The 27,116-nt window shown below is 41.8% G+C and overlaps 1 protein-coding gene across 3 annotated transcripts in view; it reads right to left on the reverse strand.

The window, feature by feature from the left end:
• Positions 1-27,116, reverse strand: part of STK32B (serine/threonine kinase 32B) — a 373,534-nt gene that overhangs the window by 132,254 nt on the left and 214,164 nt on the right. For all 3 annotated transcript variants that reach the window (XM_043448462.1, XM_043448461.1, XM_043448463.1), the window contains exon 4: positions 9,940-10,113. In XM_043448462.1, the coding sequence (XP_043304397.1) occupies positions 9,940-10,113 (174 nt within the window). The remainder of the gene's footprint in view (positions 1-9,939; positions 10,114-27,116) is intronic.

Here is a 27,116-nt window from a genome sequence, read left to right on the forward strand (position 1 = left end):
AAATGACAAAAATCTCGTGTGTGCATGTGTGTGTGCATGTGCGTGTGTGTACATGCACATGCTTCATTTACTTTTTAAGTGTTAATATTTAAAAATCAAATTGTCCACAGAGAACATGATGACTTCAAAAAGAAAGCCTGAAGAGCATATAGTTTAAATAACTGAAAATCTTCAAGATAATCAGAGAATTATTTTTCAATTACACATTTTTGAATCATTTGAACTTCGCAATATGAACACATATTATCTGTGAAAAATAAAATCTTGACTTAACCTTATACTCCATAGCAAAAAAAACAAAATTTACTTCTTTATTTTCTCAGTGTATTCAATAAAGTAACAAAAAATTGTAATAGGGAAGAATCTTTGTTTGTTATCCAATTACTAGTTAATCACTAAAGGGATAGTTCCTATAAACTTAAAGTAATGGCCCATCTGTGGGAACCTTGCCTCCCAGGTAATGGACATCAAGCTAAAATATCTTTGATTAGCTCACAGGAAATATCCTGACCAGGGCCACCCGTGAATGACTGCAGGAAGGAAGAAATTAACTCACCCTCTCTGGAGGCTTTAGAGACTAAGCCAAAGCCTGTGGTTATGTGGATCACAATAAATTGTGGAAAATTCTTTAAGAGTAGGAAATACCAGACCACCTGACCTGCCTCCTGAGAAATCTGTATGCAGGTCAAGAAGCAATAGTTAGAACTGGACATGGGACAACAGACTGGTTCTAAATGGGAAAAGGAGTATGTCAAGGCTGTATATTGTCACCCTGCTTATTTAACTTATATGCAGAGTACTTCATGTGAAATGCCAGGCTGGAAGAAGCAGAAGCTGGAATCAAGATTTCCGGGAGAAATATCAATAACCTCAGATATGCAGATGACACCACCACTATGGCAGAAAGTGAAGAACTAAAGAGTCTCTTAATGAAAGTGAAAGAGGAGAGTGAAAAAGTGGGCTTAAAACTCACCATTCAGAAAACTAAGATCATGGCATCTGGTCCCATCACTTCAGGGCAAATACATGGGGAAACAATGGAAACAGTGACAGACTTTATTTTTGGGGGGCTCCAAAATCACTGCAGATGGTGACTGCAGCCATGAAATTAAAAGATGCTTGCTCCTTGGAAGAAAAGCTATGATCAACCTAGATAGCATAGTAAAAAGCAGAGACATTACTTACCTACAAAGGTCCATCTAGTCAAAGCTATGGTTTTTCCAGTAGTCATGTATGGATATGAGAGTTGGACTATAAAGAAAGCTGAGCACCAAAGAATTGATGCTTTTGAACTGTAGTGTTGTAGAAGACTCCTGAGAGTCCCTTGGACTGCAAGGAGATCCAACCAGTCCATCCTAAAGGAGACCAGTCCTGAGTGTTCATTGGAAGGACTGATGCTGAAGCTGAAACTCCAATACTTTGGCTACCTGATTCAAAAAGCCGACTCATTGGAAAAGACCCTGATGTTGGGAACGATTGAAGGCAGGAAGAGAAGGGGATGGCAGAGGATGAGATGGTTGGATGGCATCACCTACTCGATGGACAGGAGTCTGAGTAAGCTCCAGGAGTTAGTGATGGACAGGGAGGCCTGGCATGCTGCAGTCCATGGGGTTGCAAACAGTTGGACATGACTGAGCAACTGCACTGAACTGAACTCTGGAGGCTGACCAGAATCAGAAATGTTTAACTTTATTCCCTCCTCTTTTAGTAAAAAAGAAGCCTGAATTCTAACTCAGACAAGATAGTTCTTCAGGACAGGAGTCTTCCATCTTCTTGTGTGTCTTCCATCATTATTTGCTCGCTTTCCAAATAAAGTCACTGTTTCTTGCCCCAACAACTTGTCTTTTGATTAAAAGACCTGTCATGCAGTGAGTAGTTGGGAGTAGGATATGTGAACCCACTCCAGCATTCTTGCTAGAAAATCTCATGGACAGAGGGGCCTGGCAGGCTGCAGTCCGTGGGATCACAGAGAGTCAGACATGACAGCAATTGAGCATGCACGCTCACATGTGGTGAGCAGTATGGGCTTGGACCTGATAACAAAATGATAAGCTATAAAACAGCATTTGTATCCTTATCTTTTAGACAATTTGTAGAAATGAGAAGTAACTTTGGAAAATCTGCTCTTCTCACAAATAACGCTAGTTTAAAGAAAATTGCTTGCTGGTATTTCAGGATTAAACTATTATCCTTCCTAAAGGTAAAAACGGAGAAAAAAAGATTTCTGACAAAGATCATAAAAAAAACCCTTCAAATAAAATTTATAATTAGCTTTAATGATACAAGGGCTTCACAAATATTTGACTCATTAAGCAGATATTTTCTCAAGGCTGAATACTTTCAATCAACAACTCCAAGGCAAAGATGTAGATACTTCTCATACATTTACAAGATTCCTGCCTTGGAAATGAAGCTTGTGAATCTGATGGAGGGAAGGATCACCGATTACAAACCTTTCAGACTGTGAGTTCATTTGCATGAGGTGCAGATTCACGGCTGGAAGCAAAATAAAATGCACTATATAAATAATAAGACTTCATTGACAGATTTTTCCCAAGGGAGTGAAAGATATTGCCCTAGGGCTTTCAGGCATCTTCAGACCACAATTTGATAGAAGTAACCTCACTGATGAAAATTTTTCTCCAAAAGAAACTTGAAAATATTTCCCTAAACCCACTTCAATTAGCATTTAGGTCTCTGCTCTGTTCTAAAGAGTGAACAAGCTTGCTGTTTATACCGGCTCATATTTAGATTGGATTGGATCTAAAATTACAAGACAGAGGAAAGAATTACTGGTGCCCTGAACCTCACCTGAGCCATGAGCTTTCTTCAGATCAGTTCATTTTCCCCAAATTGATAGATGTAATACAACAGTACCTGCCATTGATCAAGGAGACTCTGAGAAGCCTTTATTGTTCATACCCTTTATTTTTGTGATGAAAGGTAGTTACGTATCAAAAGAATTATGACTATATTTTGCAGTGAAACTTCAGGAAATTTTTAACATCAAACATGAGATTTCAAAGGAATTTCATGTTTGTGGCAAGCTACTTTGGGAAACTTTTGAGAGCTGACTCTTCAGATATCAAGGGATATTTGGGCAGAAAAATTATAGGAAGCAGTGCAAGATATAGATAGTGACCCACTGCATTTGAACTTGTGTTTTCAAGTAATTTCAAGTAAGGCATGTCTTTCCTCTCTTGAGTATTTCTTCATTGATTCAATATATAGTTATGGAGCACTTACTCTGTGCCAGACAGTAAGGCAGGTGTGACTTACAGGCTAGGGGCGTCACCACTAGAAGCCTTCCTTGCTTCATGGCCGCTGCTAGAATACAGCCTTCCTTGGGGGGTTGATGAGACCCATCTGTGCATATTGATATTTTCAGATGTGGAAGCACCCTTCTTCATATAAGTGCTCTATCAACAGTTCAATGCATTTTGAAAGATAAGAAAGTCAGGACAGAGCATGCTCATCAGTGTGAGGTACAGGGTAGAGCTGAGATCAGACAGTCTCGGTTTGAACCCTGGCTTATGACCTGCCAGGTGTGTGTCAGGGTGCAAATTATCCAATCACCTTGACAAATGAGGATAATCATAGTATCTTGCCCAATGGACTGACATGAGAATTAAATGAGACGATATTGGTATGTTTATTAACACACACACGCACATATATGCTCATGCTAAGTTGCTTCAGTAGTATGTGACTCTCTGTGACCCCATGGACTATAGCCCGTAAAGCTCCCCTGTCCATGGGATTCTCCAGGCAAGAACACTGGAGTGGGTTGCCATGCCCTCCTCCAGAGCATCTTCCCAAGCCAGGGACCAAACCCACGTCTCTTACATCTCCTGTATTGGCAGGAGGGTTCTTTAATACTAATGCCGCCTGGGAAGCCCATATTTATACACACATATATGTGAACACACACATACACATGCTTATATGTATGCATATATTCATATGTCTAGTTTAAAGTAGTGTTGACACAGAAGAGTTTAATAAGCTTTATTCACTGGCGCTGTTGTTACTCATCTGATTTTGTATGACCTGGCCCTTCGGGGTATCTAGTGACCAGCTCTGGCTGAAGAGCCCTCCGGGGAGGGGCCTTCAGTGAAGGTTATTCTTGATTACCAGTTGAGCTAGGTCATTCCCAAACTTCAGCCCATCAATGGTTAACATCAGTGGGGTTCTCAGGACGTGCTCCCTACCGAGCTGACCAGTGCAGGCTTTACCCACCCAAATTCTCTCTAGGAGCCCATCTGCCCAGTGTCTCCTGCATTCGTCTTCTCCAAACTAATGGTTATTTGTCCTACAAATCACAGATGCATGTCCCAGAGGAAGACTTGCCACATTTGGATTGGATTGGATCCAATCCTCTGTGCTCCTCTGTGCTCCCTGCCCTGCCCCCACCTCAGTCTGGGCTGGGTGCCCTCCTCAGAGCTCCCTTCTGCCACTATGTGATGTCCTGTCGTGGGTGCTCCCCCTGGACTGCAGTAATCTGGCCTCTAGGGGGGTTGCCTCCTCCATCCAGGGAGTGCCCCCTGGTGTGGGCACAGGGTCCCACCAGTCATTTTCCTCCTAGGGCTGGCATGCTTCCTAGCCCAGTGTTTTGGAAGATTGAAGGGCCAACTCAAGTGCTCTAAAAAGTAGATCTTCTAATTGTTTTAAAACAATGATTTATCTTGAACCCACAGTGGTATTTCCCTGCTTCAGTGCTTTCAAACTCTCTGGGTTATACTCTGAAATACCTATTTTTAAAATTTATTTATTTTTTTATTGAGGGATAATTGCTTTACAGAATTTTGCTGTTTTCTGTCAAACCTCAACATGAATCAGCCATAGGTATACATATATCCCTTTTATATTCTATAAATCCTCAACATCAGCCTCAAAGGATGGAGGTTTGTCACCACTGAGGATAAATGAACACCTGGCTTCAAAGTCAACTCCTCAGACGAAAGGAAGAGGAATGAGGCACTTAAGGCCCCATTCCACCCTCTCCCAGGCACCGTTAAATCCTTTATGAAATTTTTCTCATGGAATTTTCATCAGAGCCCGGCAAAGTAGATGTCATCAGGCCCATGTTGCAGATGAGGAAAGGGAGGTCCGAAAAGTTAAGTCACATGTCCGAGTCCACCAAGATAGAAGATAAGAAATTACTGGCAATTCAACTCAGGCTTGCATTTGTGGAATGATTCCACCACTTGCAAGTGTGGCTCCTTGGGAAGCAGCAACATTCATCAGTCAGTATAAAATATGGCAGCGAAAATGTCTTGTACATATGCAGTGGGGGACTTATAAGATTGGCTGTTGAATGAATGAGCAACCTTGCACAACACAGTCCTATATCCCCCTGCACATTGTGTACAGACACACATCATTTCAAGTCTGTACACACATTTACAGTGAAAAAGAGATTTGTTCAACCATATGGGAGACGGGGAAAACCTGACTCAAATGTCTGCCAAGTCTGTAAGTTTACAAATGGTAAGGTAATTCCATTTACTTAGGGGATTTTTTTTAAAAACAATTTCCCTATATTGTTGGATAGCTCCTTTTCTCCAACGTAGATTTAGAATCTGAGGACAGGTGACCCCACAGAGAGCAACTTTAAAGTATTTATTGAAATATAATGAAATGGTTCCAACAACCCTGCTCTTTTTTTAAAAGATTTATGTGTGTGTGTGTGTGTGATGTAGACCATTTTTAAGGTCTTTATTGAATTTGCCACAATATTGCTTTTGCTTTATGTTTTTTGGCTTCGAGGCATGTGGAATCTTAGCTCCCTAACCAGGGATAGAACCTGCACCTCTTACATTGAAAGGTGAAGTCTTAAGCAGTGCAGTGCCATGGATGTCCCCCAACCACCATGCTCTTCACTGACAGTTTCCTTTTCGCCTGGTCTGTCTGCTCTGGGATGCTGGCCTCTGTCTCACTCAGGTCCACAAAGACTCAGTCTGGGGGGATGTAGGCAAACAGATCATCTATTGCTATTCTACTGCACATCTACTGCACACTAGCAGGGAAATGGCTGTGAAAATTGGTGAATGACACAAAAGATTGTACAAGAGATTAGTAAAGAGTTCATTCCTTTCTGTGCCTTCAGAGCAGCCCAGCCGGCCCACAGAGTCTTCTCTGGTACCGGATGACCTTCCTTAACAAACATAGCACAGGGCTTACAGGCAGAGACTCTAGGGCCAGAATTCCCGCGGGCAAAAGCTAGTCTTGGACTGTGTGAATGAACAATGGGCCTCCGTAAGCAGGCCGCATTTCATTGAACATTCCCTTTACTCCTATGTGGCCAAGGCCGCTGGGGCTATTACCACTACCACTGTTACCGTGGCGACTACTGCAGCCTCGCCTCTTCCCCCTTCCTCTTTCTAAATACTTCTTCTCTTCCTCCTTCTTCTTCATTTGCATACTATTTGTGTCAAAATTATACATGCGAACAATTCCAAGAATCAAACTGTACTGAAAGTTTTGTTACAATTTTTAGCAACAAATCATATCACTTTCTCTCCCACTTCTCCCTCTCCATCTATTCGTATGTCTCAGGCTATAATTTTGGTATTTAGCTCCTTACCTCGAAATATATAGGACTCATTGATTTTTCAGTTTCCAGCTCTATCTACTGTCTTCCCACTATGGATGAAAGAGTATGTAGCAGTCTTTTTCCTTTATGTGTCCCCAAGAGACACTTATTTCCCCACTCCCTCACTTCCCCAATGGGGTATTAATATATTTTTCTGGTTAGGTCAATTTTCAGGGTTTAGGGAATTATGACTAAGCATGCTACACAGAGATGTTTCAAGTAGTAAACTGTATGATATCCAATGTCCTAGCTAACACTTTGATTCCTTGGAGTTAAAAAGTATCTTCTGTTATTGTTGAGGTTTTTTTCTCCTGACCTCATCTATTCAACTTCAGATTCTTAACCAACTAAATAAATCTCTCAAGGCAGCCAGATATCAACCATTTCTATCAGCTCACTCTTCCTGAAGAAGACTCTCCAAGGGTCTTTTGATCTGACTCCAATCAGAACTAGTCATGGTTTACACTTTAGGCACAGCTGACATCGATGACCCTCCCATCATCGTGAAGATTCCTTATGCCTCTTTCTCTCCTTTGCTGGAGCTCCGGCTTTCCGTATTCCATTTCTTCCTCCTTGATTTAGTCCTTCATTTTAGTAGAGTTCACGTCATTTTCTAACTACTTGAGATAAGATATACGAGAGATATATTTTTTGAGACCTTGAACTTGTAAAAACGTACATCTCAGATTTGATTGATTAGCATGTTTCCACCGCCTTCTAGTGATAGATAATCCCAAAGGATCCTGATTCCTCAGCCTTTATATCCTGTTCTTCTGTGCAGACTTATTGGCTTTGAAGTTTGTTTTGATTTATGTCTGTTTCTAGTCATTACACTGTAGCCTTGGTGAACCCTTCAATCTGGAAACTCATATATTTCAGGTCTGAGAGAATTTCTTTATTTCATTGATGATTTCTTCCCCTCTATGAAGTGAAGTGAAAGTCGTTCAGTGGTGTCTGACACTTTGTGACCCCATGGACTATACAGCCCATGGAATTCTCCAGGCCGGAATACGGGAGTGGGTAGACTTCCCCTTCTCCAGGGAATCTTCCCAACCCAGGAATCAAACCCAGGTCTCCCGTATTGTAGGTGGATTCTTTACCAGCTGGGCCACCAGGGAATGTTTTCTCACTTTTCTTCACTCCCTCCATCCCTATTTTCTTTCTTTCTCTCTGTCTCTCTCTCTCTCCCTTTCTTCTTTCTCTGTCTGATATTGAACTTACTGTACTGGCCCTCTAATTCTCTTATATATATATTTTTTTCCTTCTCATTCTACTGTATAAGGAATATCCTTAACTTTGTCTTCCAACACATCTTTTGAATATTTCATTTCTACTTTCATGTTTTTAATTTATGAGAACTCTGATCTGAAGTTTGTTCTTTGAATTTTAAGTAAACATTGCATTTATTTTACAATTGCAAAAATCTGTTCATTCCTCTGAAAATACTGAGCACGATTCTTTTGATAGTTCTTTCTCCTGGCAGAGTCTCTGTTTATTACAAGCTATTTTTCTTTTCCCCATTTGATTGCGTGGCTCTCACTATTCATGTTAGAAGATTTCTCTGGATGTCTGATAATCTTTAGTCGTCACTAACCTAGTTGGGACCTTACAGCAAATGAGCAGGTCTTGCTGACTGTGAACTACACTCCAAGGGAACTGGGGAACTTCTGATGTCATAATCTCATTCCCCTTGGCTCAGCCACATCCCCATGGAAATCATTCCAGTGTCCAGCCTGGAAGATGAAGTTTTGAGCCTAGCTGGAAGTGGGGTGGGTGTGTTATTTCAGCATCTGGTATGGATGCGTCTAGTTATGCTGTCTTCAGTACTGCATCCCAACTCAAGAGGCTTAATGTTCTTCAGTTCAAACGCTCTCTGTTTTACTCTCTTTAGCAAATAAGCCTTCAGTCTTCTGCTTGGAAGAGGAAGGGACAGACATCCAGTTATTCAGGATGGGCAAGCAGATTGGTGCTTTTTAAAATGTCTTAAAAGGCTTTAAAACCCTGCACACCATCTTAGCCTCTCTTTTATCCCTTCTTCCTCCTTCCATCATTGTGGATGACTGTTCATTCCTGAGCCTTTCAAGAGATTCTTTAGCACCTATCAATTCATGATTATTTCCAGGCACAATTCAAAATTCAGCTTCTGGTGTCATAAGCCACTTACCACGAAACATCTTTCCAATTTCCCCTGTGTTTTGCTATAGTCTCCTCTTAAGTTTTCTCCATCCTTGTGAATTTACCATTTTTCAAACATATTTCATTGCCGTTTTATGGAGATTTTAGAAGCGAGAAAATGTGTGTGTGTGTGTGTGTCTGTGTCTGTGTGTGTGTGTCTGTGTGTGCTTAATCTACCATCTTGTGTGTGTGTGTGTGTCTACGTGTGCTTAATCTACCATCTTTACCCTGAGATTCAAGTCCTTGTCTTTCCCAAGTCTTCCCAAGTTGTACAATTAGAAGACCCTCTAGGCACAGTGCAAGACCATGGGTGCACAGACCTGCAGCCGCTCACGCCCCCTCCTCTGTGGTCAGAGAGAAGACTTCATTAAGGATCCCGCTGCTGGACTTCCCTGGGGCTCTATGGTAAAAATCCACCGGCCAACACAGGAGATGCAGGAGAGGCAGGTTTGATCCCTGGATTGAGACGATCCCCTGGAGAAGGAGATCTTCCACCACGACCAGTGTTCTCGCCTGGAAAATCCCATGGACAGAACAGCCTGGCGGGCTACAGTCCATAGGATCACAAAAGACTCAGACACGACCTAGCGACTAAACAAGGATCCCATTGCTTTCTGAAGCCTCTTGCTGCCTCCTGCCTCTACAATCAAACTTACCTTACTCATCTGTGCTGTGAACAGGCAGGGAAAAGTCAAGGTCCTGAGGAAGCAGCGAAGACTCAGGGCTTATACCCAGGGCCCAAAGCCAGCACCAAAGCTTCACAAGAGGAAGAAATCCTCCACGATGCACAGCATTGATTTCAAAGTATGGAAAGGAAGAGAGTAGAATCCCTCATGTTCCCAACTCATGCCACGCTTTCTAACCTGAGCCTGAACACTCCAGGCTCCCAAAGACATACCAGAATGGAAAAGCAAAGGCCAGGCACGCCTCTAAGCAGGGGGTACCAAGAGAGGAGGGCACACGGGCAGGGGCGGTGTTCCACCTCAATGCAGGTGACAACAGAGTAGGCTGTCTGCAGAGAAGGTATGAGCAATCATGACGTTACTCTGCTTTTTATGATCTCCATGCACTGCCACATCTAGAGAATGTCAGTGAGAAAATACTCTCCACGGCTGCAGACTCCTCCCATCACACCCTACCCCCTGGCATACCTCTGGGGATGATGTTACCTGTGGATGATGTGGTACCGCTGCAGATACTCCAGGGCCAGGGCCAGCTCGCAGATGTAGAGCTTCACGTCCCCTTCTGTGAAATGTACATTCTGCTGCAGGTGATAACGCAGGTCCCCTCCCAGCAGCAGGTCCACCACCATGAACATGTCCTCCTCGTCCTGGAAGGAGTACCTAGGAGCACCAAGGAGCAGAGAAAGTTAGGGATGGTGATGTCTCCCATGCCCTCAAGACCAATGGCCCCATTTTCCAGAAGGGCAAGCTGAGGCTCAGAGAGAGGCACTGATGCTAAGTCACAGTGCCCTAAGGTGCAGTACCAGTCCTCTGGCTCTGGGCTGACAACTGGCACTTGAACCAATGCTGGTCTCCAATACATTACTTCATTTTTAGTGCATGCTTTAATTAGACTTTGGCTGAGCATCAAAGAATTGATGCTTTCGAATTGTGATTTTGGAGAAGACTCTTGAGAGTCTCTTGGACTGCAAAGAGATCAAACCAGTTAATCATAAAGGAGATCAGTCCTGAATATTCATTGGAAGGACTGACACTGAAGCTGAATCTCCAGTACTTTGGTCACCTGATGTGAACAGCTGACTCATTGGGAAAGACCCTGATGCGGGGAAAGATTGAAGGCAGGAGGGGAAGGATGAGACAAGAGGATGAGATAGTTGGATGGCATCACTGACCCAATGGACATGAGTTTGGGTAAACTTTGGGAGATGGTGAAGGACAGGGAAGCCTGGTGTGCTGCATCCATGGGTTGCAAACAGCTGGACAAGATTCAGTGACTGAACAACAACAACGGACTTCAATAAGGTCTCCAAAGCTGCAGTCTCCTCTCCACTCCATTCCCCTGTCCTCCCCACATGTGCCACTCCCCATGAGGAGCTTGTTTCTGCAGCCCTAGAAGGCAGTGATGCTCCGGCAAGAAACACCCAAGCTTTAAGGGAACTGGCAATTTCTACTTGGAATGGCTGCTTGGAACCCAGCTGGTGCCGAAGCTCTATGGAGAGACCACGAGAAGGAAAACCAAGGTGCTCCACTCGACAGCCTCAGCTGAGTATCCAGTGCCAGCCATTGCCAATCAGCAGCCTTGGGAGTGACCCTTTGGGGATTTGGATATTTTGCTATAGCCCCAGGTGACATCACGTGGGGCCGAAGAACCACCCCGATGAGCCCAGTCAGCTCACAGAACATGAGATAATTAAATGATTGTATTTTGAGCACTATGTTTTGGGGTGTATTTTTTCCCCAAAGCAGTAAGAAATGCATTTAGGCCTTTTATGGATCGAGGAGACAACACATAAACTCTAAGAATGGTATCAAACAATTGTAAACTAGAATCACTAGAATCATAAAAGGTTGTCACAATCCACATGGAACCATGGACTGTAATGAGGGCACTGCAAAATGATAGGATGTTGTCCTGGATGCTTAGATCTGTGTCTCAGATCCTTGAATATTAATACCCTGGGCCAGTCAGGCTATCCCTCTCATTGGACAGAAGAAGGAGGAAGGCTCTCAGTGAGCCAGTGTTAGGGTGAAAACAAGGGCCCAGACCCCTCAGTCTCGCCCCGCTTACAATCACCCACTGCTGGGATGCTGCTGCAGTTGCGCATGGCTGTGTTTCCTGACCTGGGTGTGCAGACCGGGGGAGGGAACCTGATTCAGCCACAGAAGAGGGGACAGACCCTGTGCTTATGGGATGGAGAGGTCCAGAACTAGAAGGAACCTTAAATGCCATCTAGTCCCATAGGGAGAGATTGGGAGCCAGAGAGAGAAGAAATGGCTGGTCTATGATCTAAGTGTCTGGTCTTCTTTTTATGCTTGTCAATGAAGTTTTATAATTTTCTACTTAAAAGTCTGGCATGTATGCATTTTTATGATGATATTTTTATTATCATCATTGTTATAATCACACTTCATTATTGTTTTTTAAATTTATTCTTAATTGGAGGATAATCGTTTTACAATATTGTGTTGGTTTCTGTCATACATCAGCATGAATCAGCCATCGGTATACATATGAACCCTCCCTGTGGTTGTGATATTTAAAAATAGATTTTATTTGTGAAGATAGTCTTTTAAAGTAAGATGTACTCACAGGTCATTGCTAGGGGAAGATGAACTCTGGAATTGCTTATGTTTCTCTTGAATCTAGCAGCTTGGCTGACCTCTTAGTTACTAGTTCTAATACCTTTCTAATACTTTTTCCACTTGTGAAAGGGTTAGTTGCTTAGTCATGTCTGACTCTTTGTGACCCCATGGACTGTAGCCCACCAGACTCTTCTGTCCATGGGGATTCTCCAGACAAGAATACTGGAATAGGTTGCCATTCCCTTCTCCAGGGGATCTTTCCGACCCAGGGATCGAACCCAGGTCTCCCGCATTGCAGGCAGATTCCTTGCTTCTTGAGCCACCAGGGAAGCCCCACTTTTTCCACTTATTACATGAAGATGATGATTGTTCCACAACAACTGCCATGTTCATATATCCTTGCAATCCGTATGCCCCCTACTTCTTTTTTCTTGTTTTATTGTACTATCCAGGACCCCCAGTAAAAGACTGGTTATAAGAGGTGAGATCACTCATTTTCATTTTGTTCTGGAATTTAGTAAACTCTAGGAAATAAATTGTTTGCTGTAGATATTTGGTGGATAACATTTTTTTTTTTTTTTTGGCCACACATGTTGGCTCTTAGTTTTCTGGCTAGGGACTGAACCCGTGCCTCCTGCATTGGGAGTGTGGAGTCTTAACCACTGGACAACTGCCAATGGATAACATTTATCCAGTTAAGAAAGTTGCTGTCTAAACTGCTAAGAAATTTTACTGAGTGGGTTCAGAGGTTTTTTTTTAACATTAAAATGTCTTTGCATTTCTAAACTAAACCTTACTTGATAAACACACTCATATATGTATATCTAAGTAAATAAGACACACATATATGTATGTATTATATATAACATGTATAATAAATACACATATCATATAGGAGTATACTATATATAACATATACTATATATACTTTTTAAAACTGGATTCATGTTTTTCATTTAGGATTTTTGCATCAAATGTTACAAGTGACACTGGCTCAAATTTTCCTACCTTTGTCCTGACCCATTTTGGTATCATGGTAATACTGACTTTGTATGATGAAGTGATTTTTTTGTTGTTGTTGTTCTACGTTCAAGAAGAGTGTATAAAAGACACCATTTGGTTGCAGAAAGTCTGGTCTCAAAACACCCTGCATTCCCCTGTTTCTGATTCCTGTGGGATTTTCCCTCCTCACTTAAGGTGTACCTGTTGGATGTTTGATGATTCCTGCTCCTTCCTCTCAACAAAGAGAGGAAGAGTGACTAGGAAATTTATGCACCTCTATTGCACTCATTTCACATGATAGTAAAGTAATGCTCAAAATTCTCCAAGCTAGGCTTCAATAGTATATGAACCGAGAACTTCCAGATGTTCAAGCTGGATTTAGAAAAGGCAGAGGAACCAGAGATCAGATGGCCAACATCCACTGGGTCATAGAAAAAGCAACAGAATTCCAAAAAAAATCCACTTCATTGACTATGCTGAAGCCTTTGACTGTGTGGATCACAACAAACTGTGGAAAATTCTTCAAGAGATGGGAATACCAGACCACCTGACCTACCTCCTGAGAAATCTGTATGCAGGTCAAGAAGCAACAGTTAGAACTGGACATGGAACTGGTTCCAAGTTGGGAAAGGAGTAGGTCAAGGCTGTATATTGTCACCTTGCTTTTTTAACTTGTATGCAGAGTACATCATGAGAAATGCTGGGCTAGATGAAGCACAAGCAGGAATCAATGTTGCCGGGAGAAATATCAATAATCTTAGATATGCAGATGACACCACCCTTATGGCAGAAAGCAAAGAACTAAAGATCCTCTTGATGAAAGTGAAAGAGGAGAGTGAAAAAGTTGGCTTAAAACTCAACATTCAGAAAACTAAGATCATGGCATCCAGTCCCATAACTTCATGCCAAACAGATGGGGAAACAATGGAAACAATGAGAGACTTTATTTTGGGGGGCTCCAAAATCACTGCAGATGGTGACTGCAGCCATGAAATTAAAAGAGACTTGCTCCTGGGAAGAAAAACTATAACAAACCTAGACAGAATATTAAAAAGCAGAGACATTACTTTGCCGACAAAAGTCTGTCTAGTCAAAGCTGTGGTTTTTTCAGGAGTCATGTATGGATGTGAGAATTTGACCATAAAGAAGGCTGAACACTGCAGAATTGATGCTTTTGAACTGTGGTGTTGGAGAAGACTCTTGAGAGTCCCTTGGGCTGCAAGGAGATCAAACCAGCCAGTCCTAAAGGAAATCAACTCTGAATATTCATTGGAAGGACTGATGATGAAGCTAAAACTCTAATACTTTGGCCACCTGATGGGTAGAACTGATTCATTAGAAAAGACCCTGATGCTGGGAAAGATTGAGGGCAGGAGGAGAAGGGGACTACAGTGGATGAGATGGTTGGATGGCATCACCAACTCAATGGACATGAGTTTGAGCAAGCTCCGGGAGATTGTGAAGGACAGGGATGCCTGGACTGCTGCAGCCGTGGGGTTGCACAGAGTCAGACACGATTGAGGGATTGAACAACTGGCCACTGGTGTCGGTTCATCAGGCCCCCTTGTGGATGCTCTTGCGATCAGCATGTGGACACTGAAAGAAAAACCTCTTCCTCTAGGCATGCTTGGCCAGAAGCTCTAACTGTGAGACTGTTTAGATCCTGTTGCCCAAACGAAGATCAGACCCACCTGAAGCTGCAGGGAGTTGAGCCAGGCTGAGATCTAAGTGCAGAGAGAGGCCCTGCTGGAGGTGTGGGCTCCAACCCAGGCAGAAGAGTGGTCTGTCCCTGAATTTCATGTTTACATGGACAAGGGCTGTACTTTTCGATTAAGGCTACTTAACGTTGTGCTTCATTCACTCGGAACTGAAACAGTCATTTGATGCATCCTTCTACTTACTTGCTACTGGAGAGAAAGGTTTAGATGCTCAAAAAGGAATCATAGGAATCAGCTATAATATGCCTCCTACAGATCCTCAATTTATATTCCAATAGTTGATGGACTATTGAAATGCTATGTTAATAACAGTGAGTTCTGCACTCTCAATTCACAGCTAAACAGTCAAAGGGCATCTCATTCAATATTCCATCAGAACTCTTTGGAAGAACGACATGAATTTTCAGGAGAGAAACACGCAGAGTGGAATGAATTCTAAAGAGGAAATTCAAAATGCAAAGACAACAATAATTTAGGCAATAACTCTGGTTATGGCTTTTTCTCGCTGCAGATCCTTTGTCACCTGGGCCACGGACTCTGCATTCCCCGGAGTCTCAATGCTATTATCTGAGAACAGAGAATGACCTTGTATTGACCTCCCTGTGGTTTCGTGCGGTTCTACGGCTCCGTGCTCTTGTCTCTTTTGCTTCTTCCTGGATTGGAATTACAATTATGTTCTCATGATACTGTTGCATATTGTCATGGAAATGATGGAGATCAGGAATGAGAAACCTACACTGGATTACAGTAACAGTGACCATGGAGAAATCAACATTCAAGATCAAAGAAGGTCAGGAGCTAGAAAGGCATCAGTCCAGACCTGGACATTGACACAGGCCATCACGGCGGCCCAGTGGTAAAGAATCCGCTTGCCAATGCAGGAGCGGCAGGACACGCGGGTTTGAGCCCTTGGTCGGGAAGATCCCCTGGAGAAGGAAATGGTAACCTGTTCTAGTATTCTTGCTGGGTTAATCCATGGACAGAGGAGACTGGCAGGCTACAGTCCGTGGGATCACAAAGAGTCAGACATGACTGAGCACACACACACTGCATGAAGAACCCCATGTGTGTTGGGTTTTTTTTTTTAATGCATTCATTTCCTACCTTATTCCAAAATAGATTAAAAGTGACTTGCTAAATACATGTACATAATACAATTGAAAATAAGTAAACTATCGGTCAAGTCAAAGAATAAAAAAGAAAGTCAAGAAAATGGATGCAGGCAAAAATACCCCAATTCATGCTCCAAGAACCTGTCTGCTTGCCAGAAGTGAGCCATCAATGGGTCTCTAACCTTCCCCAGCAACCAGAACAAAGTGAGAAACACAATCGGCTCCATGATTCAAGGGTCAAGGTGAAAAAACAAATCACTTGTTTACTTTTATGATTCATAAGTTTATTACTGGTACAGAAGCCAGAGGGACGTCTCTCCCACTGGCTTCTTTTTTCTTTTTTTTTCTGATGATAATTTTTTTGTCGTTTTTTTTTTAAATTTTTTTTTAATTAGTTGGAGGCTAGTTACTTCACAACATTTCAGTGGGTTTTGTCATACATTGATATGAATCAGCCATAGAGTTACACGTATTGCCCATCCCGATCCCCCCTCCCATCTCTCTCCACCCGATTCCTCTGGGTCTTCCCAGTGCAGTTTTATTTTTTTTTTCCCCCACTGGCTTCTTATAAAGAAGGCATTCTGTAATGTGTGATCAATGAGCTAAATACAATTGTTCTGTGGACTTCCTTGGTGGTTTGGTGCTAAGACTCCATGGTCCCAAAGCAAGAAGTCTGGGTTCAGTCCCTGGTCAAGGAACCAGATCCCACATGTCACAACTAAGAGTTCACATGCTGCTACTAATCTTGCATGTCACAGTTATGACCTGGTGCACCCAAATAAAAAGTAAATATTAAAAAATAATAAAATGCTCTGAACAGAGTCACAAGTTTAACAGGAGATTTTTTTGTATGATGTTCCTCAGCATAGGCTGAATGTGTCAAAGTCCAAGTCCATAAAAAAAGGGCTTCATGGGGCAATAGCAAAGTGGTCTGGCAGCATGCTCATGGATGAACTTTCTTAATAAAAGAAATGCTGGCAGATAGCCTCAGGGACTACTTTACAAACGTGAGCTCATGCACACACCAACAATGACTCTGTAGGCTTCTACCATACAGCCAGTCCTGTGCCAGAAGCTGGGGTTCAGCGGGAGAAGTTGCCCCAGATGGCTCACCTGAGTTTGGATAGCCATAAGGGGTCTGGAGTTCAATGTTCCATGCCAGGCCAAGTGCCCCAAATGATCCATTGCTGCATTTCCATTTCTTGCCCTTGGCCATCAACCTACAGTCCCAAGAAGACTCTTCGTTGTCACTGTCATCCCTTCCCGATCACTCACAATGTTCCCTAATCCTGCCTTTCTACTCTTTTCCATCCATCATCCTCTTTTCAGTTTAGAGCAGTAGTTTGCAACCAGGGCACCTTTGCTCTCATGGGGACACTTGACAACATCTAGAGACATTTGTGGTGGTTACAATTGGGGGAATGGGTGCCACTGTCATCCAGTAAGTAGAGGCCAAGGTTGCCGTTAAACATCCTACAATGAACTGGACGCCCCCATCACAAAGTGCGACCTGGCCCCCAGTGTCCACAGCACCAAGGCTAGGAAACCCTGGTTTAGATAGATGTGCCCCTTCTAGGGGGCTTCCCTTGTGGCTCAGCTGGTAAAGAACCCTCCTGTAATGTAGGACACCTGGGTTCGATCCCTGGGCTGGGAAGATTCCCTGGAGAAGGGAAAGGCTACCCACTCCGGTATTCTGGTGTGGAGAATTCCATGGACTATACAGTCCATGGGGTTGCAAAGGGTTGGACACGACTCCTAACCTGGAAGATGGAGCTGGGTGACCCCGTTTCTGTCCCTCTGCACCCTGTAATAGTTAACAGCGATGTGTCGCCCACCGTGTGCCAGGCACTGCTCCACGTACCCTGTGTCTATTAACTCTTTGCATCCTCCCAGTGGCCCTCGGAGGTAAGTGTTACCATGAGCTGCCTTTGGCAGATTTGGACGCACTGAGACTCAGAAAGATGAAGGACTCTTTTCCAACTGACCCAGCCAGGAAACGGCAGAGCTGAGAGTTGAACCAAGATGATTTCTCCACCTCCAGATTCTAGAATTATTACGGGAAGTAAGGTCTGGCTGCTTGCCGCTTGAAAGCCAATCAAGAAACAAGATAGGTGGAAAAGAAGTTTGCTTTATTTCGGATGCCAGTAACTGGAGGAGGGGTGAACTCATGTCCAAAGGCGAATTCATGTCCAAAGATGAACTCATGTCCAACAATCAGCGAGCAAGAGCTTTCAAAGGCAGTGCAGTGGGAGGTTGGGGGGCTACATGTAGAAACAGCACAGTCAGTTCTCGACATCTTGAAATCGGTCACGTCATCTTGATTGTTTTAAGGAGTAATTGGTCTTCAGAGTTCCAGGGTTGGTTTGTCCCCATTTCCTTGAGGCCAGTTCTTGAAATTGTGGCAGCTTATGTGAGGGCTAAGTCTGGTCATCATGTGTTAACTTCTTCTACCTGGTGGGGGTTTGAGTATAAGACAGCTCAGTTCAGAATATTATCTATAGCCCTTGACAAGGAACTAAAGTCCTTGATTTTGTATAACGACTAAATTAGTATCATTTTGCCCCGTTTGACTGCTTTCCTTGGTTTCTTCCCTCTCTCACTTCTCTGGTTAAACTTACTCTTTGGCTAAAGTGTTTCCACAGACAAAAGGCAGGCTGAGAACATGGTGCTGAAGGACCACAGGGTCCTGCTCCATTTCAGAATCCCTGCTCAGGGCTCTGGCGGCACTTTCCTTCTGGCTCAGGGACCCGCTCTCTCCTGGTCTCTCCTCCCCACCAGGCAGCCAGCTGTCTGGCACAGGGACCAAGCTGTTCCTAGCTTTGTGTCCCTGCATTTAGCCCATTGCCCGGAGCATCAGACGCACTCAAGAATGAATGAGTCACAAACACCCAAAGGACCCACATCTCATCTATGTGGCACATCAGTCTGTCAATTTCATGCAGAAGCCTGAGGGAGCAGGGAGATAGTACAGAAAGAAATATGGGAGGTGGTGGGTTGATGGGAAAGGAAAGCTTTGTGTTGGGCACTGGTCTCTTTGTGATGTTTACATCACTGCTTCCAGGAGCTTCTTTATCCTCCACACCCCTCCCCACCCGCCAGCTACACAGCAGGTTTTGCAGACCCTAAAGTACCATCTCTCTGCGTCAGTGAAGAACCCTGTTCTTATGACTTAATGGTTTCATTTAATTTGTAAATTGAATTTGTGCTTGCTCCTGCTTACTTCTAAAGGTTTTGCAATGCCTAACAAAGTAAGACTGATGGAGACGGAAAATGTGGAATGAAGGAGAGGCGACTGGTACGTTCATGTGGACAAATTGACTTCGGGCATGGGTCAACCTCTTTTGCAGGGCACAGAGACAAGCCAGTGCAGAACAGACAATCTGCTCTCACTTCTGAATGAGATGGAGCCAAACCGCTCCCCTTGGACTGATTCCAAAAGAACTGCATAATTTGCATTCTTTACAAAGGGGCATGGAGTAAGAAACAGGGAGTGAATAATGGTAATTCACACTAGGAGAGTGTGTCCTATGTGTATTCTTATATTCCTGGGAGATATTGGTCCTTAGCTTTCTCTCACTGCACTATCTTTATCTGCTCTTGGTATCAGGGTAATGCAAGTTCATAAAATGAATTGGGAAGTGCTCATTTCTCTTCTATTTCCTGGATTTCCTGGAAGAGATTGTATAAAATCAGTATTAGTTCTTTAAATATTTGTTAGAACTCTCCAGTGAAACTATCTGGACATGGAATTTCATTCTTCAGGAGCTTTTAAATTATGAATTCAGTTTATATAAAAGTGATAGGATTATTTAATTTTTTCTTGGTTAAGTGTTGGTAGTATGTAGATTTTGAGAAATTGTTCCATTTCTTCTAAACTGTCAAATTTATGAGTATAAAGCTTTTCACAGTATTCCCTTATTATCCTTTTAATGGCTGAAGAATCTTTAGCAATAGCCTCTGTTTTATTCCTGATTTTCATAATTTGTACTTCCCTCAGTTTCTGTGAGTCAGTCTTGCTAAAGTTTCATCAAGCTTTTTTTCTGAAGAACAAGCTTGCTGTTCCATTGATTTTTTTTTTCTATTGCTTTCTTCTCTTCAATTTCATTGATTATACTCTATTATTTCCCTTCTTTTTTCTTTCTTTGGGTTTATTTTTCTCTTCATTCTTTTAGTTTTTTGAGATGAAAAACAGATCAAAATTTGAGACCTTCTCCCTTTCCAAATGTAAACATCCAGAACTATAAATTTCCCTATCATCACAGCTTTAGCTGAATCCTACAAATTTTGTGTTTTCATTCACACTTGTATGTATCTTTATTTCTTCTGAGGCCTCTTCTTTAACCCAAGGATTATTAGAAGTCTGTGTTTAATTAACAAATATCTGGAGATTTTCCTACAGTCCTTCTGTTAGTATGGTCTAGTGTGGTTGCATTATGGTCATAGCACATGTTCTGTTATGATTTCATTTTTTAAAGTTTGTTGAGGTTTATTTTATGAACCAGGAACCAGATCTATATTTGTGAACTTTCCACGGACACTTGAAAAAAAAAGTCCTTTCTGCTGTTACTTGTTGAAACATTCTACAAATGTCAGCTAGGTACTCTTGGTCATGGTGAAGTTCATCCTTTTATATCTTTGCTGACTTTCTGTCTAGAAGTTCTATCAATTGCTAAGATGCCCTCAGGTATAACTGTGGGTCTTTCTGCTTTTCCTTCCAGTGCTATTAAATTTTGTTTCATGCATTTGGAAATTGTGATGGTTGACTCATTCATAACATTATTTGAATCATCTTAATATAGTGCCCTATATGCTATTACCATGTATAAATTTCATTTTTTATTTATAAATATTGTCTATTTCCTACTGATACTCAGCACAGCTGGTTTTACGTGTCCCTTGTTATAAGTAATGCTGCAGTGAGGCGCTCTCCATATTTCTTCTTATGCTCACAGGCACAAGATAGCTTGTTACACAAATGTACTGAGTACCAACCATATGTCAGACACTGGTCTAGGTGCTGTGGATATGGAAGTAAACAACAGAAATCACATCCTTTCTCTGTGGGATTACATAAAGTGAAATAAGCAACCAGCACAGTGGGAAGCACATAGAAAGCCTTAAGGGGAACTAGTTATAAAAATGAGTGGCTAAATGAATAATGCTAATATTCTGATGCTAAATATATGATGTGATGAATGTGTATCACATTCTTACTCTTGCAATCCTTGCAATAACTCCAGAGGAATATACAATTATATCTATTTAGCGCATGCTCACACGTGTGATAAGTTGCTCAGTCGTGTCTGACTCTTTGTGACCCCATGGACTGCATGCAGCCCACCAGGCTCCGCTGTCTGTGGGATTTCCCAGGCAAGAAAACCAGAGCGGGTTGCCATTTCCTCCTCCAGGCGATCTTCCCTGACCCAGGGATCAAACCTTTGCCTCCTGTGTCTCCTGCATTGCAGGCAGATTCTTTACCACTGTGCTACCAGAGAAGACCTTACATCTATTTCACTAAGCCCAAACAAGCACCTAGAAAGTTTGCCTTATTTAAAGCCATACACTTGATTTATTTTTTAAAAGGAGGAGGGGCATATCATCCAGTGGCAAATGGGAGGTTTTTCAGTAAATGGTTCTGCATCAATTGTATGTCTATGAGGAAAAAATGAATTCTGACAGGCCACATATCATACACACCTAAAAATTTCAGAAGGACTGTAAATCTTAATGTATGATACAAAACAGTGAAATTTCTAGGAAAAAAAAAACATATGGGAGAAGAGTACAGGGAGTAAAGACTGATGGCTAATAGATATTAAGTGTTTTTTAGGGATGACAGAAATGTTCTAAAATTAGATAGTGGTGATGGTTATGCAACTTGTGAATATATTTAAAACTACTGAATTGTGCATTTAAAACTGTGCATGTTCAAATTTTATAGCATGTGAATTTATATCTCAGTGAAACTGTTATCAAAAAAAGCAATGTACACAACAATGTTCAGTATACTAAGCCATTTGGGTAAAAAGTGGAAGGACTTAAAAAAATAATATATGGGTTATTTATGCATATATAAAAGATCTCTGGAATTATAAGATTGACAACTATGATCTGGGCAGGATCACTTGATGGCCTGGTTTTAGGACTAGAAGAAGGAATTTTTACTATTTACCCTTTGGCATGATGGTTAGTATCACCGACATAAATATGAGCAAATTCTTGGAGACAGAGGAGGACAGAGGAGCCTGGTGTACTGCAGTCCATGGGGTCGCAAAGAGTCAGTTAGCAACTGAACTGCAATAACAAATTATGAACCATATGAAAATACCTGTTCAAAAGTGAATAAAATTAGCTTAAGTTCATCCATTTACAGTGAAAGAAAAAAGGGCAAGAGATTTGAAAAGTTGCTTGAACAAAAGGAGGGATAAGTGTTCAGCCTCACTAGAGAAGTGCAGATCAAAATGAAAATGTGGTTTCTCATCACACCCAACAAAATGGCTAAAATAAGAACTAGGGACAATAGCACAAGTAGCTGGCTCTGTATCAGCCCTGCCTATCACACACTGCTGACTGTAATCCAAATTGGCCAAATACTTTGGGAAACTATTTAGTGGTATCTACTCAGGTTGAGTATCTATGCTAGCAAAGTAATGCTCAAAATCCTCCAAGCCAGGCTTCAACAGTACGTGAACCATGAACTTCCAGATGTTCAAGCTGGATTTAGAAAAGGCAGAGGAACCAGAGATCAAATTGCCAACATCCATAGGATCATAGAAAAAGCAAGAGAGTTCCAGAAAAACATATACTTCTGCTTTATTGACTACACCAAAGCCTTTGACTGTGTGAATCACAACAAACTGTGGGAAATTCTTCAAGAGATGGGAATATCAGAACACCTGACCTGCCTCCTGAGAAATCTGTATGCAGGTCAAGAAGCAACAGTTAGAATTGGACATGGAACAACAGACTGGTTCCAAATCGGGAAAGGAATACATCAAGGCTGCATATTGTCAACCTGCTTATTTAACTTATATGCAAAGTACATTATGCAAAATGCCAGGCTGGATGAAGCACAAGCTGGAATCAAGATTGCTGGGAGAAATGTCAATAACCTCAGATATGCAGATGACACCACCCTTATGGCAGAAAGCAAAGAACTAAAGATCCTCTTGATGAAAGTGAAAGAGGAGAGTGAAAAAGTTGGCTTAAAACTCAACATTCAGAAAACTAAGATCATGGCATCCAGTCCCATAACTTCATGCCAAACAGATGGGGAAACAATGGAAACAATGAGAGACTTTATTTTGGGGGGCTCCAAAATCACTGCAGATAGTGACTGCAGCCATGAAATTAAAAGATGCTTGCTCCTTGGAAGAAAAGCTATGACAAACCTAGACAGCATACTAAAAAGCAGAGACATTACTTTGCCAACAAAGATCCATTTAGTCAAAGCTATGCTTTTTCCAGTAGTCATGTACGGATGTGAGAGCTGGACTATAAAGAAAGCTGAGCACCAAAGAATTGACGCTTTTGAACTGTGGTGTTGGAGAAGACTCTGGAGAGTCCATTGGACTACAAGGAGATCCAACCAGTCCATCCTAAAAGAAATCAGTCCTCAATATTCATTGGAAGGACTGATGCTGAAGCTGAAACTCCAATACTTTGGCCACCTGTTGCGAAGAACTGACTCATTGGAAAAGACCCTGATGCTAGGAAAGATTGAAGGCAGGAGCAGAAAGGGATGACAGAGGATGAGACGGTTGGATGGCATCACGGACTCAATGGACATGAGTTTGAGTAAGCTCCAGGAGTTGGTGATGGACAGAGAAGCCTGGCGTGCTGCAGTCCATGGGGTCGCAAAGAGTTGGACATGACTGAGTGACTGAACTGAACTAAACTTAGGTTGAACACGGCTTCCCTGGTGGCTGCCAATGCAGGAAATGAGGGAAATGATCCCTGGTTTGGGAAGATCCCCTTTAGAAGGAGATGGCAACTCACTCCAGTATTCTTGCCTGGGTAATCCCAATGGACAGAGGAGTCTGGGAAGCTACAGTCCATGGGGTCACAAAGACTTGGACATGACTTAGCGACTAAGTAACAACTCAAGCTGAACAAAAACATGCCCGGTTATCCAACAATTTCTTCTGCAGATATTCAGCAAAGACGTTCACCTGCATATACAAAAATACATGCACCAAAATGTTTGCACCAAGAGTTTTGATTATGAGTGCATTAGTTTGCAGGGATGCCATAAGAAAATACCATAGACAGGGGTGGAGTGGGGTGAGGAGCTTAAAAGACAGCAATTTCCTCTCTCACAGTTTGGCAGGGTTGAAAGCCCGACATCAAAGTGTCAACCTGGGGCCTCTCCCTTGGGTTTGCTGATGGCTGTCTTCTCCCTGTGTCCTCACATGATGGTCCCTCTGGGTGTGTCTGTGTCCAAATTTCTTCCTCTTATAAGGAGACCAGTCAGATGGATTAGGATTCTCATTAATGACCGAGTTTACCCTTAATTACTTCTTCGAAGACCCCCCTGTCTTCAAACACAGTCAGATTCTGAGGCACTGGGGGTTTGGGTTTCAACACATTCCCTGGTGGCTCAATGATTTCAACACATTTATTTTGAGTGGACACAATTGAACCCCAGTAAGTCTGTTATCTAGTCACAGATTCATTTGCCACTTGGGCCTTCTCTTCTGTGCATCTTGTTGTTATTCATCATCCATTTATCTATGAAGCTGTTTGATTCTCTAATTAGTCATATGTGTGTGTGTGTGTGTTAGTTGCTCAGTCTTGTCCAACTCTCTGCAACCCCATGGACTATAGCCTTCCAGGCTCCTCTGTCCTGAATTCTCCAGGCAAGAATACTGGAGTGGGTAACCATTCCCTTCTTCAAGGGATCTTCCCGACCCAGGGATCAAACCTGGCTCTCCTGCATTGCAGGCAGATTCTTTACCTGATTCTGAGAAGCCCTAGTTATTTGTAGGAGCTGTTTACGTATTGAAGACTAAACTTTTGACATGTATATATGCTGACAATACCTTCTCAACCAGTGTTCTGACTATTCACTTTGTTTCTTGCAGGGATCTATTTCCATGCAGCAGCTTAAATTTGTTAATTGTATCTTATTTTCTGTCCCTTTGATCTACCTCCACATGAGACAGGTGAAAGTCTCCCATCAAATATTTGACTTGTTATATTTCCTTATGATTACAGCAAGTTTTGCTTCATATATTTTTCAATTTTGTATCAGCATACAACTTCAGAGATGTGAATTTTTCTTATCATTTTGTAGTTTATTCTCATTAACCTGAAAAAAAATTTTTTGCTGTGATGTCAATTTTGACGTATATTCTTCTCCTGATCTATCTTTTTACATCTCATTATATACAGTTTTTCACTATCTATCCTCATGTTTTTTGCTGCACTCTTGTAAATAGGCCATGCACAGATTTTTAAAATATCCAGACTGAGAGTTTGACTATTATTTAGTGAGGACAGCATGTTCAGCCCTATTATAGTGACTGATATTACTGCTATCTTTATGTGCCGCGCTTTCTGTCTACCATACTTTCCTCCTCTTAAAGTTCATTGATTCAGTTTTTTTTTTTCATTTATTTTTATTAGTTGGAGGCTAATTACTTTACAATATTGTAGTGGTTTTTGTCATACATTGACATCTTGGCTATTTCTAAACTTTTAGTGCTTACATTTAAATTTTAACATCTACATCATCTTACTTAGCAAGGTATTGAATTAAACAATATTTCTACTTTCTTTTTAAAAAACATAGTAGTAGTACGTTTTACTATGATCACCTCTTTTTCTATATCCTTTATGTTATTCTTACCTAGTCTTTTTTTAACCTAGTTTTTAGAATTAAATTTTATTTATGTTAATCTTGTTCAATTTTTGTCACTTATATATATATATATATATTCTTTGTAATTTTAAATATAATACAATATATATTTTATATATAAATACACAATAATTATATATATAATATATACATATAAAACACATGTACCTGTGGCTTGTAAATAATAATTCAATAAACTCTATAGCTACTACCCAAATTAAACAGAAGCTGATTCTGAAAAGATGGTGGAGAAACACTAGGAACCTATTCCCACCTGAACAACAACTGCACTGGTAGAATGTCTGATGCAATTATTTTGGAACTCTGGAGTCTGACGAAGGTTTGCAACTTTCACGGAAAGGCTTGGATTGAAGTCATTTATGGTTAATTTCAGCACTTAGTGAAGCAGCAGCTACCCATCTGTCGCCCCCAGGCCCAGCGCAGGCAGCTCTTCTGGTGTTCCAGGAGCGGCCGGCACACAACTTGCAGAAGGCAGGGTGGGCGAAAAGGACCCTGACCTTCAAATATTGGAGATCTGTGACCTGATCGCTAATTGTTGTTTCTGACCACAGAAGCGAAAACAAAGAGGCGGGGAGAGCATTGTGGCTGTACCTCCCCTTATTGCTGTGAACCCCTCCCCCACTGGCCCAAGTGACTTTCAGCAAACTTAAAGGGCTTGGACCCATTTCACCCCACTTTCATTTTCCTCTTTTGGGAGCCAGATATTAAAGACTAGTACATTTAAAACCACATATACGGGGAAAATCAGAAATTCACCATGCATGCACAGGGAAAAGCACCGTCTCAGGAAAAAAAAAAAATAAGAAGACCTAAAGTTTACACCTCGGGCGGATCCCTGCCTCAGGGACAACACACAACAATAAAAAACAGAAAAGATCCTGAGGAAGGGAAGAATCTGATTCCCGAGTTATCAAATTATTAGATTAAAACGTCAAGTTTTGGAAGAAAATGTCATAAGACATACAAAGAAGTCAGAAAGTATGGCCCATTCAAAGGGAAAAAATAAACTAGAAACTGTCCCTGTGACAAGATCTTATAGCAGGTTTAGTAGACAAACACTTTGAAATAATGGTTTTAAAGATGCTCAAAGGACTAGAACTAAAGGACGCTGTGGAGAAAATTCAAGGAAATGATATACAAACAAAATGGAAATATCAAAAAACAGCTAGAAAACCTAAAAAAGAAACCGAAAAGAAATTCTGGAACTAAAAATTATAATAACTAAAATGAAAAATCACTGTAGGGATTCAAAGGTAGATTTCAACCAGTAGAAGAATGAATCAACAATGTAGAAGATAGGCCAATGGAAATTACTGAGGTTGAAGAAGGGAAAGGAAAGGGGTTGGAAAAAAAACAGAGCATGAG

Source organism: Cervus canadensis, chromosome 26, assembly GCF_019320065.1.
Source record: "Cervus canadensis isolate Bull #8, Minnesota chromosome 26, ASM1932006v1, whole genome shotgun sequence".
In the NCBI taxonomy this organism is placed as follows: Eukaryota; Metazoa; Chordata; class Mammalia; order Artiodactyla; family Cervidae; genus Cervus; species Cervus canadensis.